The sequence below is a fragment of a genome, unplaced genomic scaffold, assembly GCF_019419815.1.
Source record: "Pyrus x bretschneideri cultivar Hongxiangsu unplaced genomic scaffold, Pyrus_bretschneideri_v1 Contig83, whole genome shotgun sequence".
NCBI lineage: Eukaryota > Viridiplantae > Streptophyta > Magnoliopsida > Rosales > Rosaceae > Pyrus > Pyrus x bretschneideri.
Genome location: NW_025999824.1, coordinates 983,668 through 999,150, shown reverse-complemented (window position 1 = coordinate 999,150; position 15,483 = coordinate 983,668). Strand labels below are relative to the sequence as shown.

Genomic DNA, 15,483 nt, shown 5'->3' with positions numbered 1-15,483 from the left:
CAAAGCTCAAGTTGTGTATGATTTCATTTTGGATCTATTTTTCTCTCACTATTGCTTGAAATTACCCATTTTACCTCTCATTAAACTTTTGGGCCTCAATGTACATAGAATAGCATTTGAACTGATAGTTTTTCATCAAGAGTTGGTTATTCTTTTTTCAGCTACTAATAGACAAATATCAAATCCAAATATTTTTGAAAGTTCTATGCTTGATGTTGCCGTTGCAAGTGGAGAAAGTCTTAAAAAAAAAAAAATCCCTATCAATTAACACCTCATTACAAATTTGAGTACGAAATTGAATTCGACGGACTTCAGAATTGTACTCGTCTACAAACTTAAAGTCTCGAAATCGAAGAATAAGTCAATCGTGCCTTGCCTACGATAGTTGTATAAGCACTTGGTGGGCAAAAAATGGGTCAAGCCTTGCCAGGGAGCATAAGAGTCCTCTTCCACAAGGTATTCCATCTGTAGGCATCATGTATATGTTTCCTGATAAAGATCATACTGAGTGCTTTGTCAACTTCGTTGGATGCAAGAAGAGAATGCTTTGAATGTGTTAATTGTATTCTTCTCATTCTGAGGTATATATAATCATGTATAATCCTACAACAATAAGGAAAGAACAATTACAATCAATTTACAACCTAAACTAGGAAACCCAATATTATAAGAATCCTAGAATTAATGGGAAATATCAAACAAGTTAACACTCCTCTTTAAGTTGGTACGTATATGTCGCACATGCCCAACTTGTCCAAGAAGTTTGACAACTTGTGACTCAAACCAGCCTTTGTGAGTATATCAGCCACTTGATCCTCGGTCCTAATCAGGGGCAATTCAATTATTTTGTTCTCCAATTTATCTTTAATGAAGAACCTATCAAGCTCCACATGCTTCATCCTTTCATGTTGTACCGGATTATAAGTGATATCCCTAGCAGCTTTGTTGTCACAAAATAACTTCATCGGCACACTATGGTTGACCCCCAAATCTCGTAATAGAAACTTAAGCCACAAGAGTTCACAAATACCAAGACCCATATACCTCTATATTTCGTTTCTGCACTTGAACGAGCTACTACATTCTACTTTTTACTTCTCTATGTTACTAGATTACCACCAACAAAAGTGAAATATCCTGATGGTTTACTTAAAAAAAAAAAAAAAAAAAGTGAAATATCCTGATGTTGAGCGTCGATCATTTACCGAACCCGCCCAGTTGACATCAGTATACCCTTCGATTATGAAATGCTCATTTTTCTTAAACAGAATTCCTTTACCTGGACTTCCCTTCAAGTAACACAATATCCTTATCACCGTACTCATATGTTGTTCTCTCGGATCATGCATGTATTGATTGACTAAGTGCAAGGCATGAGCAAGATCAGGTCTTGTATATGCCAAATACATCAATCTCCCATCTAACCTTTGATTTCTTCCTTTGTTTACCGGCACTTGATTCTTGTTGAGGCTCAACTTCGTTCCTTCAGCCAACATAGTTGCTACAAATTTACAAGTTGACATCCCAGTTTCCTTCAACAAATCAATGATATACTTTATTTGGGATAAGAATATCCCAAACTTGCCTCTTGATACCTCAATTTCAAGAAAGTATTTCAGAGATCCAAGATCTTTCATTTCGAACTTCGTAGACAAATACTTCTTTAGAGCCGATTGTTCCACAGGGTCATTCCCAATAACCACCATCTCATCCACATATACAATGAGTGTTGTAACCTTTTTATTCTTTCACTTCAATAACAGGATGTGATCCCAATTGCTCTGGCTATACCCGAAAGCCTTCATTGATTTAGTGAACCTGCCGAACCATGCCCTTGGTGACTGCTTTAATCCATATAGTGACTTCTTTAGCTTACAAATCTTACCCTTGTTCAAGTTTGTTCCGATACATCCTGGTGGAAGCTCCATATAAATCTCTTCAATTAAATCTCCATGTAGGAATGCATTTTTGACGTCGAACTGTTGAAGTGGCCAATCTAGGTTCGTTACCATGGACAAAAGAACTCCGACAATATTGATCTTGGCTACTGCCGCAAAGGTGTTTGTGTAATCTATGACATACTTATGAATGTACCCCTTTGCTACTAGTCTTGCTTTAAACCAATCAACCGTTCTAGTTGCTTTGTATTTCATTATATAAACCTATTTACAACCCACAAGTTCTTTCCCGCTGGCAAGTCTAATAGTTCCTAGGTAGCATTATTCTTCAATGACCTTAGTTACTCATTCATTGCTTTTTCCATCTAGGATCGGCTAAGGCTTCCTGCACACTATTAAGGATATATATACAGTAAACAATTGATTCACAAACGACTTATTTGATTCAGACAGATGACAGGTGGACATGTAGTTGTTTAATAAGTACCTCACTCTTGAGTTATGGGTTGGTTCGCTCTCTGAATACTTAGTGTTAGACTTAAGGTCTGCCTCATAAGTGGGTTTAGGAATACCTTGATTAATTATTTCCAGAAGACTATGGGGCAGTGGTCCATTTGACGTAGAAGACAATTGGTTATGAGAAACACTAAGAGACGAGTCGGCATGTACTGTTTCTTTTACAACCGTAGGTTCCACCTGCAATGAGGTCGAATGAGCCATGTCTCCTGCTATCTCAGACTCGGCAGGAAGCTGCTGTGCAATAACTTGTTCAAAACTTAGTTGTTGTGCAGTTGACACAGGTTTAGTGGTAGGCTGCTGCACAGTGGCATGTTGCTTAGCGACCAGCTGCTGCACTGTAGCTTGCTGCTCGACGGTAGGCTGCTAAGGAGTGGTCTACCGTTCGGTGGTGAGTGGCTGCACTATAGCTTGCTGCTCGGTTCCATAGTCAAATATACGAACTTCATCGCCTTAAAACTCCCCCTGAAGTGAGGACTCAAAGGAACCAAAATACATATCTGTTTCATGAAAAATGGCATCGGCAATGAAAAACATTTTCTTAATAGGAGGGTGATAGCACCGATAGCCCTTCTGAGTAGTAGTATACCCCATAAACACATATTGAAGAGCTTAAGGTTCAAGTTTGTTTTGCCATTGTGAAGGATGCACACGGACAAAAGCCACTTAGCCGAGAACTCAAAAGGAAAGGTTTGAGATTGGCGAGGAGTTGAGTAGAGACATAAGAGTCTGAAATAGTGTCTGAAACTCGAGGGTACAAGAGGAAAGTTGATTAATAAGATAGGCAGCCGAAGTGAGGGCCTCACCCCAATAATACAAAGGGAGACGTGCCTCAATAAAAGAAGCATGAACCATTTCTAACAAGTGCTAAAACACCACCAAACAATGTAAGGCAAGAGTTATTTGGGCAACCGATAATAAATTATAATTCAAGGAGGGAACCACAAGAACAGTATCAAGTTTCATGTTATCAAAAAAAGAAAGCATGTTGTCCCCAATGACTGGGGCTACATCACGATTAGCCATATTAACCTCGGTGTGGGTAGAGTTTTTTAGTGAGGGAACCTGTCTAGAATCACAAGTCATATGCTCAGTAGCTCCAGAATCAATTATCCATGTATTATTCATAACAGAAGTGAAGACATTAAATGCCTTACCATAGGTATCGCCCGTAGCAATCAAAGTTGATGTTTACTTGCTACATCCTCTAAATCATCCATGGTTTTAGCAACCGAAGCTTGAGGTTTATTGAAGCGATGGTCACGTGTCTTATCCCAATTCTTGGGAGACCCAATCAGCTCAAAGCACCGATTTTTGGAATGTCCTGTCATACCACAATGGGGACATTTACCCTAAGGATGATCACGACCGGGTTGGCCAGTTCTTGGCTGCCCACTTTTATGCTCGAACCCACATCGGTCGGTGTGGTTGAAGGGGCCGCGGGCCTTGGCTGCTATTGTAGTCGTATATGAGCTTTGGCCCTCCCTCGTCATAGCTTCCTTGCGATTTGCTTCACGAATGACATACGCATAAGCGGCCTGAAGTCTAAATGGTGAGTCTTTGTGCAGTATTTCTCCACGAACCTGATCATACCCACCATTAAGTCCACCAAGAAACAAATACAACCTTATCAGAACATCTTTTTCACATGCCATGGCCACTTTGTCAAAGTGTCTAATTCCTGGAAAATCTCTGTCAATTCTCCAAAGTAACTAGCTAAATGCAGCTTATTTTGCTTGGGATGTGAAGTTTTCTGATTTAATGAATAACTTCTAGCCTCATCATTCTCATCAAAATAAGCAGTCTTAAGAGCATCCTAGATCTCTTTAGAAGTTAACAATCGAATATAATGTTTTATGATCTCCAGCTTCATTGCCAACAATAGCCAACTCTTAATTCTTTGATCTTCAGAGAACCAATCATCATATTTAGGATCATCTTTTGCAGGGGCCTTAATGGCCCCACGAAGATATCCCATCTTCTTCCTTCCAGTAATATGAATTTAAATAAGAAGAGCCCATAAATCATAGTTTTTCTCATCCAAAAACATCCCAATGTTGAAGCTTGAATTATCCAGCTGAATCACGACCGAAGTGGTAGCAGAAATGATTTGGTTGTTCTTGGCAGACATCTTTCACGAAGAACAGGAAACATGTGCAGCGGCAAAGGTACTCGAGGCAACAACAACACACGTTGCTCAACGGAATTCGGGGCAGAAGATCGAGACGCAGCAACAACTTCATGTTGCTCGCTGTTCGTCGGAAGCACCACAGTGGTGCTAGGTACGGCACAATAACAAACCTTGTTAGGGTTCGAACTTTCTTTCCTTTTTTACAACCTGATTCTAATACCAAGAAGAGAATGCTTTGAATGTGTCAATTGTATTCTTCTCATTCTGAGGTACATATAATCATGTACAATCCTATTACAATAAGGAAAGAATAATTACAATCAATTTTCAACCTAAACTAGGAAACCCAATATTATAGGAATCCTAGAATTAAAGGAAATATCACACAAGTCAACAGTAACAACATCAATCCTAGCTGTTAGGTTCATGGCAGTTAGGTGGATCTTCATGCTTGTACCCAATTAAGTTAACCAAATACCTCCAAAATGGTCAAGTCAAGTTTGTTTAAATTTGACATTCTGGTATGCATGGAATCAATGTTACGGTTATAGGTCCTCCAAAGCAATAGATGTTGACATGGATGGTCTAACAAATTTAATCAATCATGGAGATTAAGTGACCTCATTACATGAGTGGTGCGCATTTTGGAGATAAAATATTTACGGCATGCTATAGAACTCAATGTTCGAGCTTAAGGATGAACTACTTCACAATACAAAACTTTCATACATCTCTAATCTCTAATATTAGACAGCCAGAAGTCAAGTTTGGTGTCTCAAGGTTTCATAAAAAATAATTGAACTAAAAAGCTCATCAACCAAAAAATTCAAAAGCTGGCCGAAAATAATGAAAACAAATTCCCAGGGATACTTTGATCATAAAAATTTGAAAAACTAGAAATTAAAAAGTAAATTCTTGGAAAAGTAAACAAGCGAACCCAAAAAAAAAAAAAAAAAAAAATAAGGGAAAAAATAAGGGATGGATACGTGATGAACCTCCAACTGCACTATACTACCACTTCGCGAAAGAACCGATTTTCCTCCTGATTAAAAAACATGAAACCATTCCTTTCTCCACTACTTCGCCAAACCAACTGCACTACAGCACCACTTCGAATGAAATCTTCCGTTTCTTGCGTCAGTTTTCCTGAACGATTGGTATTAAAATGCTCTCTCTCTCTCTCTCTCTCTCTCTCTCTATATATATATATATATATTTATGCATGTTTTAATACGAATAAGTGGTTGTGCGACATCCTCTGGATGAGATTGTCCCTTTCCCGAGTCAGTCCAGTCGGAAAGGGAATGGCCTGGATTGCATTTCGGGAGTTTTATCACCATCCCATTTCAACTAGAAATACAACCCAATCAAAGGTATCTAACCTTCATTCCTTAAGAGTTGAAATCCAATTCCGTTTTGTCCTTTTTGCAGCTTATACCAGCGGAGGCTAAATCAAGGAGAGGGGTGGGGGGGGGGGGGGGGGGGGATCTATTTGTCAGTTAGCATGAGGGATCACAGGTATAATTTGATATCCACAAATATCTAAAACATGTTTTAATAGAAGGGGCAAAATGATGTAATATACTCACCATTTGAAGGAGCAGTATAAAACAAATATTTAGGTTTTATTTGTTTTTAAGGTGTGCTAGCTGTTTTAATCAATTTAAAATGTTTTTTCTTTGATTTAGGGGCTATCACGATACTTTTAGAGTATTAGTGTTAGGTTTCGTTTAATGATTCCATTACTTAATCATTTTAAATTTCAACTTTAGTTGTATTGCTGAAAGTTTGATTACTAAATTACTTTGCAGAAACAGAGTTCACAAAAGCTAAGAGGATACTAAGAAGTAAAGACTTACAACATACATAGTGACTTAAAATAGTCTTACTTTTATTCTCTCTTGTTTCTCTTCCATGGTTTGTTGTATGTTTAACCATTCTTTTGTGTTAATAATTTGTCTAGATGCATATACATGTTGGTAGAGATTGTATACAATTAGTGTGTTTGTATATGTAGGTACAACTATTTTCAAACATTCTCACAATGCAACAGGATCATTTCATACTTTGGGTAATAAAAGTTGATCCCTTAATTCAAAAATAAGACGCTTGCCAAACATGTGGTTTGGACATATATAAAAGATCGTTAGGGTGTGTAGCGCCCGTGATAATAAAAAAGGCCTCTTGCATGCATGTGAGTGCATGCAAAGAGGCTAGTATATGTGTGTGTGTGTGTGAATTTAAAAAACATAAACAATTTAGGGAATGTTATTGGCACTCAAAAAAATTCATTTTTGTACTTCTCACAAGTACATTTTTCTTTCTAAATATATAAAATTTAGAATGTATAATGAGAATTTTAAGGTGCCAATAACAATTTCCACAATTCATCTATCACGTACAAACCCAATAAATTATGTTCATGTGAGCGGGGAGGCTACCAAGCTCACAACAAACTTCATCAAGGCCTGGGTAAAAATCTGCCCGAGAAAAAGTCTCCAAAAACAGGCTGTCCCCTCCCTCCGAGGGGCACAACAGCCCATCGCGACAACAAGGAACATTGGGCTTGGTCTGGGTGTTTACTGGTCAGGCCACGTTCGGTTCAGTTTTTTGCTATTATAAAAATAAAAAAATAAAAAAAAACCAAACAAAAATTATTATTCAGCTTGGTTAGGTTCGGCTTTCTTCGATTTTTTGGTTTAGTTCATTCTCGTTGGTTTTTAATTAAAACATGAAAATTGATTTTTAGAAAAAAATAATAATGTAAATAAAATCTAAAAATTGGAGACGACTTGTACGTAAGAAGTGTTGGAGATGACTTGTAGCTGCAATTCCAAGTGCAAACCAGGACCAGTAGCAAGAAAGAATTCAACACCAAAAGCAAAGAAAAAGACGTACCACCGTCTCTGCACATTGAAGTTTAAAACTCAAAAGAAGAAAAAGGGACCTGCTCATCCACAGACTAGGAAGAGGAAAGGAGAGATGAATTTTATAACCACATGCCCATTTTCAATTGGGCACGCAGAGAGAAGGAGAAGTTGCAGAGAGATGGAGAGAAAAGGAAGAGGGCCAAGAGTATATTTTTTAACATGTTTGGGTTTGAAGTTGGGCTTATGTAGGTTCGTGTTGAAATTAGGCTAATACTTGGAATTGGACTTAGAAAATGAATACCCAACCCAACCCAAGTAAGTAAATAAATAAATAAATTTATAATTCATTTAGTTCAGTGTTCAAACTTTTAAAATCGAAACTGAACCAATAGCTTTCAGTTTAATTTGATTTTATTAATTTTAGTTTGATTTTTTTTTTATTTCAATTTGGTCAATGATTTGTTTTTTTGTTTTTTTTTTCTTTTCGATTTTCAGTTTTGCGAGCCCAACCCTACATGCATCCAGATCCTCCAAATCGGCACACCGATTAACCATGCATGAATCAAAAGGAGAAGAAAGCAGTAATATGGTCATCACGTGATGTATCAAGCACACCATTACCAAATTCTCTCAACCCTCTCGTCCAAAACTTCTACAAAATAAAACCATGAAGACCTTATCATCATAAACTCCCTGCGCACCACAAGTCTCATCGCCATCATGCCACATCAAAATAGCCTACACAGTTCTCCATCTCCCCACATCATCACCAAGCAGCAAAACCACTGATTTTGTCCAGTCACCATCACAGCTATGACAAATGACGACGGTGTTTTGGCTAAGACTTCTACGATCAAGCAGCCATAGGCAAGAGAACTGCTCTATGGCACCAAGTTGGAAACTTGTGAAACCCAAAATGGGTTATGCATCAATGTCACCCGGAGAGATGGATTGGTGAAGAAGGAGCTGTGAGAAGAAAAGAACGAAAAGAAAAAAGTGAGAAGCAACATGTGAGTGAAGAAGAAAGGGAGAAAGAGTGAGTGAGGAAGAGGGGTCGGTTGGTAGAAAAGAGAGGAGAAGCACTTCAAAAGAAAAAGGATAGTTGTGTTAAAAATAATAACGTAAGTGTTAGAGTAGAAGAAAGAGGCATAAAAGAGAGAATTTTTAAGAGAGACATGAAGAAAAAAGGAAAGGGGGATTGGCGAAGGAAGAAAGAAAACAAGAGGGAGGAAATAAGTTGAAAACAATAAAAAACAGGAAATGATAACATATTGTTTATCATTTATATTATTGTTAAAGATTATTACTTTATTGTTGATATTATAATTATATTATTCTTGTTACTAATCAGTTTGATTTATGTTGAAACTTGCATGCTTATTAGTATGTATTAGCGGAATAAGAAGGAAGTGAGTACATTCTTACATCTCATTCGTATATTTTATGTATTTGCAAGAATTACTCATTCCAATTATTACTTTGTTGGTACTTTCATTGTAAAGTAACTTGTACACTAATGTTGTTCTGCTGCGTATTTAATAACTTATATGTGGTAAACTTAATCCTTATTATGTAAGATCTTGTTATATGATGTATTGCATAATCGTTACAAATTATTTTATTTTATTTTTCACCATATCTTGGTTGTAGAATTTATTTATATAACTAAGATATGGCTCACACCCTAGCTCGTGATAATCCTTATTCGCGGGCGTGACAACAATGCCGGAGGGAAATTGACACCGGCAAAGCACGGGTGCGTTTTGGTCGCGTTTCACGTGTTGGAGCATCGGCTCCACGATGGTGGGCTTCATGGCAATCTTTGATTGCGATTTTGATCCTGAAGTTATGAGGTGCATTTCGGTTGCGTTTGGCAGTCGCTGATTGCGATTTTGATCATGAAGTTGTTCTCGTGGCCGGCCTTGTGGAGATCGACAGCAGCAAATAGGGACTTCGATGATACTAGTCCAAGATCCAACGAGATTAATCGAATCTCTCGATCTCTACACGTTAGGGATGACCATCACCTTGGGAAACGATGAACCAAGTCATCAGACGTGGTCGAATCACGACGACCATCTGCACAACGGCAAGAATTGGGCGGCCCCCAGATTGAGAAAGATGACCAAGTAGAAATATGATGGGTCATTTTGGTATGAGCTTAGGTCTAGACTGGACAGCTTGCGCGGTTTGAAGCGGCTTGTACGCAATTTAGGGTTTCGATTTTTTTTTTTTTCTTTCCACACGTATATAATTAAACACCATTCTTGAATCGATCCCTCCTTCAGAGACACACTTTGTGCTAATAACGTATTGAAGAAAAGATTCAGTGAGTAAGGGTAAGAGAGGGACGACAAGACAGATAGAAAGAGAGAGCTCAATGGTTGTGAATTATACACTCTCCCCTTTGGACTTATACTTTAATTTATACTCAGGTGGCCTTTACTTGCCTCATAAGTAATACAAGCTATAAAGGGATTAACTATCCCAAATCGACAAATCCTATTGGAATGTATTTAGGTTTTGTGTATAAACACCCCATATGTTGTTGTATATACCCTACATAAAAAATTATTACTAAATAATTTATAACCCTAATATGAAATGACTATTTAAGACCTCACCACCACTCCCACTCTCAATTGTAGAACAAAATCCTAAAAAAAGCAAACACATTGATGAAGAAATATTATTTTTGACTATCGGAACATAAAATCAAGTTTTGGCTCTCCGTTCATTCGTTTTGTTTGGCATTCAAGAAATTATTTAAATGACGGGAATATAAAGTTGACTTTCTGCAAAATTCTGCTTTAATTGAAATCCAAGAAATAGGAAGAAAATTGGAGAATGTTAAAAAAAATAAAAAATAAAAAAATAAATATAATTAAATGTATTATTATTGTGGTTGTTTTATGTGACATCCCACATTGCCCAGGGGAGTGATCCTTATATGTATATTCCCATCTTTACCTAGCACGAGGCCTTTTGGGAGCTCACTGGCTTCGGGTTCCGTGGGAACTCCGAAGTTAAGCGAGAAAGGAGGCTAGAGCAATCCCATGATGGGTGACCCACTGGGAAGTTGCTCGTGAGTTCCCAAAAACAAAACCGTGAGGGAATGGTAAGCCCAAAGCGGACAATATCGTGCTACGGTGGTGGGATGGGCCCGGGAAGTGATCCGTCCCGGGTCGGGATGTGACAATTTGCTATCAGAGCCTAACCCTGGCCACGTGTGTGCCGACGAGGACGTCGGGCCCCTAAGGGGGGTGGATTGTGACATCCCACATCGCCCAGGGGAGTGATCCTTATATGTATATTCTCATCTTTACCTAGCACGAGGCCTTTTGGGAGCTCACTGGCTTCGGGTTCCGTGGGAACTCCGAAGTTAAGCGAGAAAGGAGGCTAGAGCAATCCCATGATGGGTGACCCACTGGGAAGTTGCTTGTGAGTTCCCAAAAACAAAACCGTGAGGGAATGGTAAGCCCAAAGCGGATAATATCGTGCTACGGTAGTGGAGCGGGCCCGGGAAGTGATCCGCCCCGGGCCTGGATGTGACATTTTAAATATTATTTGTAGTAAGGAGAATGATTGGATTTAGCCTCATAATTGGCTAACAATAATGTTGTTTAATGATGAACCAATTCAATGTTTCTTGACTGGCTAAAATGGAAACAATGCCATTAGATATATAACCTTTCAAAGGGGTTATAATCTTTCATAAAATGGAAATTTTATTTAAACCCATTTAACCTCTTTTTATACCCAACTTAAATTTTAAATGTTAATTGTCTATTTTACCCTATTGCATAATTACTATTAAGTACAAAATGAAATTAATAATAAAACTCAAATTTATCAATAAACCCAAACATTATAATTAAACTCTACGATCACTCTTTGTTTATTCTATGTTCATTATGGCTAAAAACCTAATAGCTCTCATAGAGAAAAATAAGTTTTTTTTTATTAATGAATTGTAAGATTCCACATCGCCCAATGGTGAGGATCTTGTAAGCCTTATATGTATATTCCCATCTTTACCTAGCACGATTTTGGGAACTCATTGGCTTCGGGTTCCGTAGGAACTCCGAAGTTAAGCGAGTTCGCGCGAGAGCCATCCCATGATGGGTGACCCACTGGGAAGTTCTCATGTGAGTCTCTAGAACCAAAACTGTGAGAATGTGGTCGGGGCCCAAAGCGGACAATATCGTGCTATGGTGGAGTCGAGCCCGGGATGTGGTAGGGGCCCTGGCCGGGATGTGACTTGAATGGTGATTTTTAAGTTTTGAATCCTCCAACCAAGGTATGACTCAATTTTTGAATTTTTTGTTCATTTGATTTCAAATTTTTAGAGTGTAGAAGTTACTTTACTGTAATTTTTTTCAACAAATACAACGAAAGAATCCTACCTTCCGGCTAAAACAACAATGGAAGCATCCAACGATGAAAAATGTCCTGTGTGAAAGGACCTAGTAACTAGTTGAATTGGCAAACAACTGAGAAAAGTCAAACTTATGCTTTTTTCTTGCGGTTTTGAAGTGAAAACCATGATTTCCTTACATTATCTTGCTTAGTTGTTTCCTCAATACACCAAAATAACCACTCCAAAGCTATAAACATCGCTCTTCTCAGTCAGATACTAGGAGGCTCTCAAGAGGTGAAAAAAAAAAAAATTCCATTTTATATTTGGTCTAATATAAACCATTAAGTTGCATATATATTAGGACTTCTATATTTGGCCGAAGTAGGATATGTATTCTTCCTTTCCTTGTGAGATATGGCATATCTGTGTGTGTATATATTGTAACCCTAACGATCAATACATACGATTTGAAGTATATTCAGCCATTCGTTTTCTACTATATTATGGCTGGTGATGATGGAGAATTGCCGATCTTCTCCTCCAGCAACGATGATATATTCGTGGAGATACTTTCATGGCTACTGGTCATATCTCTCCTCAAATTCCGTTGTGTATGCAATTCATGGCGCAACTTAATCTCTACTTCCCAGTTCGCCGCCAAGCACCGAGCACATACCAACGACAACAACTAGAATGTCATGATTCTCTTTAAACACCCCTATCCACTTCCCCATGACTGGCCACCAATCCCTTTTCGATTTTCCACACTCGCTGACTACCAATCACTAAAAAGAATGTTGGCGGTGCCTCCGCCTCTGCAGTTGCATCATTAGCAATAGAAAGCAGTTGTTGAGACCTTGAAGATGAATTTGCATTTGATACTAGTCTCTACAGTTCATCCCTTGTGGGTTCTTCCCATGGCCTCATCTGCCTACTACTTGACTGGGTTTATGGGGGTATATTATGTATTAAATTTGGGATTAAAGAGATATTAATAGTTTAGTTAAAAATCAAATGGGTGCAAAGAGTAAGTTGAGTGTAGAAATAGGTTAGATGGGTTTAAATAAAATTTCCCTTCATAAAATGATGCATGTCGGATAGGAGTTTTTAAACGAACAAATGTGTTCCTTTTACAAGTCTAAAAATACAAACAAGAAAGCGGTTTACACAACTGACATGACCTTATAAGAACAATCCCTACAATTTGTGCATCAGGCTTCTTAGAATTTAACATGATCGTTTAAGAAAAATTGAAAGGGTACTTGGACGTGTGTATAAATCAGATGGCAAGATCTATGTAGATTTTATACGACAATTTAATTCATCTTTCTTGTCTCTAAAATGTGGATTATTTTTTTGTTTTGAAATAAAGAGTTTGATGTGGGGCTAATTGATGATTGTGGGGTGTATGAGAGTGTGAGGTGTGAGGGTAATATCGAAAAATACGTAGGGTGTGTTATTTTAATTTAAAAAGTAAATATGGGATGTATTAAGTATGTGGGGTACAATCAATAAAGTATGGGGTACTAGTAAAATAACACATCTACTTATAAGTTTTAATAATCACATTCTTAATTAGGACTACAGTCTCGTAATATTTCTTTTTACTTGTAAATGAGATGTCTTAGGTTCAATTCTTACCAAAGGCGAATTGGAACCTCATTATTGCTAGCCCATTGTGAGGTTAAGCCCACCCTCTCCTCTTCGGTATAAATAATATCATTTGTTCAAAAAACAAAAAACTATAACTATCTATATATATATATTAGATAATGGATAGATATTGCATGATACTTAAAAATTAATAAGGGAAGTAAGACATTGCATAACATTCTAAGAAACGATAGCAACAATTCATTAAAGTACATTAATACATGAATTGGGAAATCGAAAAAAAATGTGGGGAAGAAACCTAATGACACCATACACCGCTAGAGAATTTTATCAATGTGTTTTCTTCCCTTATTTTATTAAACTTTAAAGTAACATTGCAATTCAAGGATTACGAAATCCCAACATCAACTCCACCGTTGCCACTTCCGAACAGTTATGGAAACTGCTTTGTACTGCTACTAGCTCCAGCAGCGTTCTCCATTGCTAGCTTTCTTTTTGCCCATTCCAAATACTTCAAGAGATACTCTCGACGGTCCTCTCCATGCTCTGGAACTGTCATGTTAAATTCTTCTCCACCATCAGATGGTGGAACATTAACTTCTGGCTCCATTGTTTTGATCCGTTTCTGAATCTCTTTCATCTTCTCCTCCGTAAACAAAAGCAAATTGGTCAGCTCTCTATCTTCAAATGTATGAAATGGCTTACCATTTTGAGTGATCTGGTGCATGATATCATTCATCTCCACCTCAAAGTTCTCTCTTTGAATCTTGTTGATTCGATCTTTAAGTTTGGCTACTTTCTCCTTGAGGTAAGTTTCCTGGTCCGTCATCTTCGCCAACCGCTCGGGAAATGGTATGCTTTGGTACCTTGCAATTAGTTGTTGGAGCAATGGGAGCTCAGGCCATGTACTAGGCTCACCAGTGGCCGGGTCATAGACAATGGTGAAGCCACGCACATCACATAAGGTGGTTATTTCACGCATTTTTTTAAATAAGCTTTCTCTACTTCTTTTGGAGGTGGCTTTCCGAGCATTATCGTTCACTATCCAAGCAAGTTTCACTTTGCGCCTGGGCATGATTGATAATGCTCCTCCTATATATTCACTTTTTTCCCACTTCCAACTCTTATGCTTCATGTTCCACCCAAGGCTATTTATAGCACAAAGCTATAACAAATAGGATTGTCTAGGGTGTAGGGTTAATTTGGTCATTACAATTTTTATGCAAAAAAAATAATTGATTTAATTTTGAAGTGGTCTTTTAAAATAATAATAATAATAATAATAATAATAATAATAATAATTTAGTTAATTTTCTGGAAACAACATCAATGAAGGTTAATTCGATCACCGCTTCATATTTTATGCTTAAATGTGTCGGATGAAATAACGACAAACCTCAACGCATAACGATCGTCAAATACTGATGCTTAATGTTATATCAAATAAGCAGACGTGGCAGAGCTAATGTGCTTCTCTTTAGACCCGAGTTCGAACCCCTTCTTTTTAGTTTAGGTTAATCTAAATACAAATATCACTTGCATAAAAAACATTATACAAAATAATAATATAATATGTTTATTTTGAATTCGAAGGGATGAAATGACCATTTAGTACATTGAATAAGCATAAATATGGATAAGATTATCTAAAAAAGTAAAAGCCACATAGATGGAAATTTCTCTCTCTCTCTCGCTACATCTTCTTAGGTAGAGGATTATTTCCCTATAACATATCATCATTATGTTATTGCATTATATTTTAGTTTTTCCTTATAAAATATTAGCATTCATGTATTTATAGGTCAGATATTCATTGTATTTTAGTGTTTCCTTTTATCGTATTACCATTTGAGTCATCACACCCTGGCTCCTTAATATTATTTCCATTCATGCCATATTAGTCAAACATTCGCTGTATTTTTTTTTTCTTATTTTAGTTAGGAAGTAAATATTATACACAATTTAAAAAGGAAAATCCCCAACGATGATGAAGTGTAATATAACGTTGTAGAATAATTAGTAATACCGCCCTGATGGTGTATATAATCATACAAAACATAATTGTGATAGAGATATAAGTGAGCATCTCAGCCC

The 15,483-nt window shown here is 37.4% G+C and overlaps 1 protein-coding gene across 1 annotated transcript; it reads right to left on the bottom strand.

The window, feature by feature from the left end:
• Window positions 1-13,746: 13,746 nt before the first annotated feature.
• LOC103931664 (agamous-like MADS-box protein AGL80) lies at window positions 13,747-14,483 on the bottom strand. Its single transcript, XM_009341183.3, has one exon. It carries the CDS (start codon window positions 14,462-14,464, stop codon window positions 13,823-13,825), a length of 642 nt encoding a protein of 213 aa, XP_009339458.3. The 5' UTR covers window positions 14,465-14,483; the 3' UTR covers window positions 13,747-13,822.
• Between the last annotated feature and the right edge of the window lie 1,000 nt (window positions 14,484-15,483).

Excerpts from the sequence above, each read along its gene's own strand:
- LOC103931664 (XM_009341183.3), bottom strand. The coding sequence starts at position 14,464 with ATGCCCAGGCGCAAAGTGAAACTTGCTTGGATAGTGAACGATAATGCT.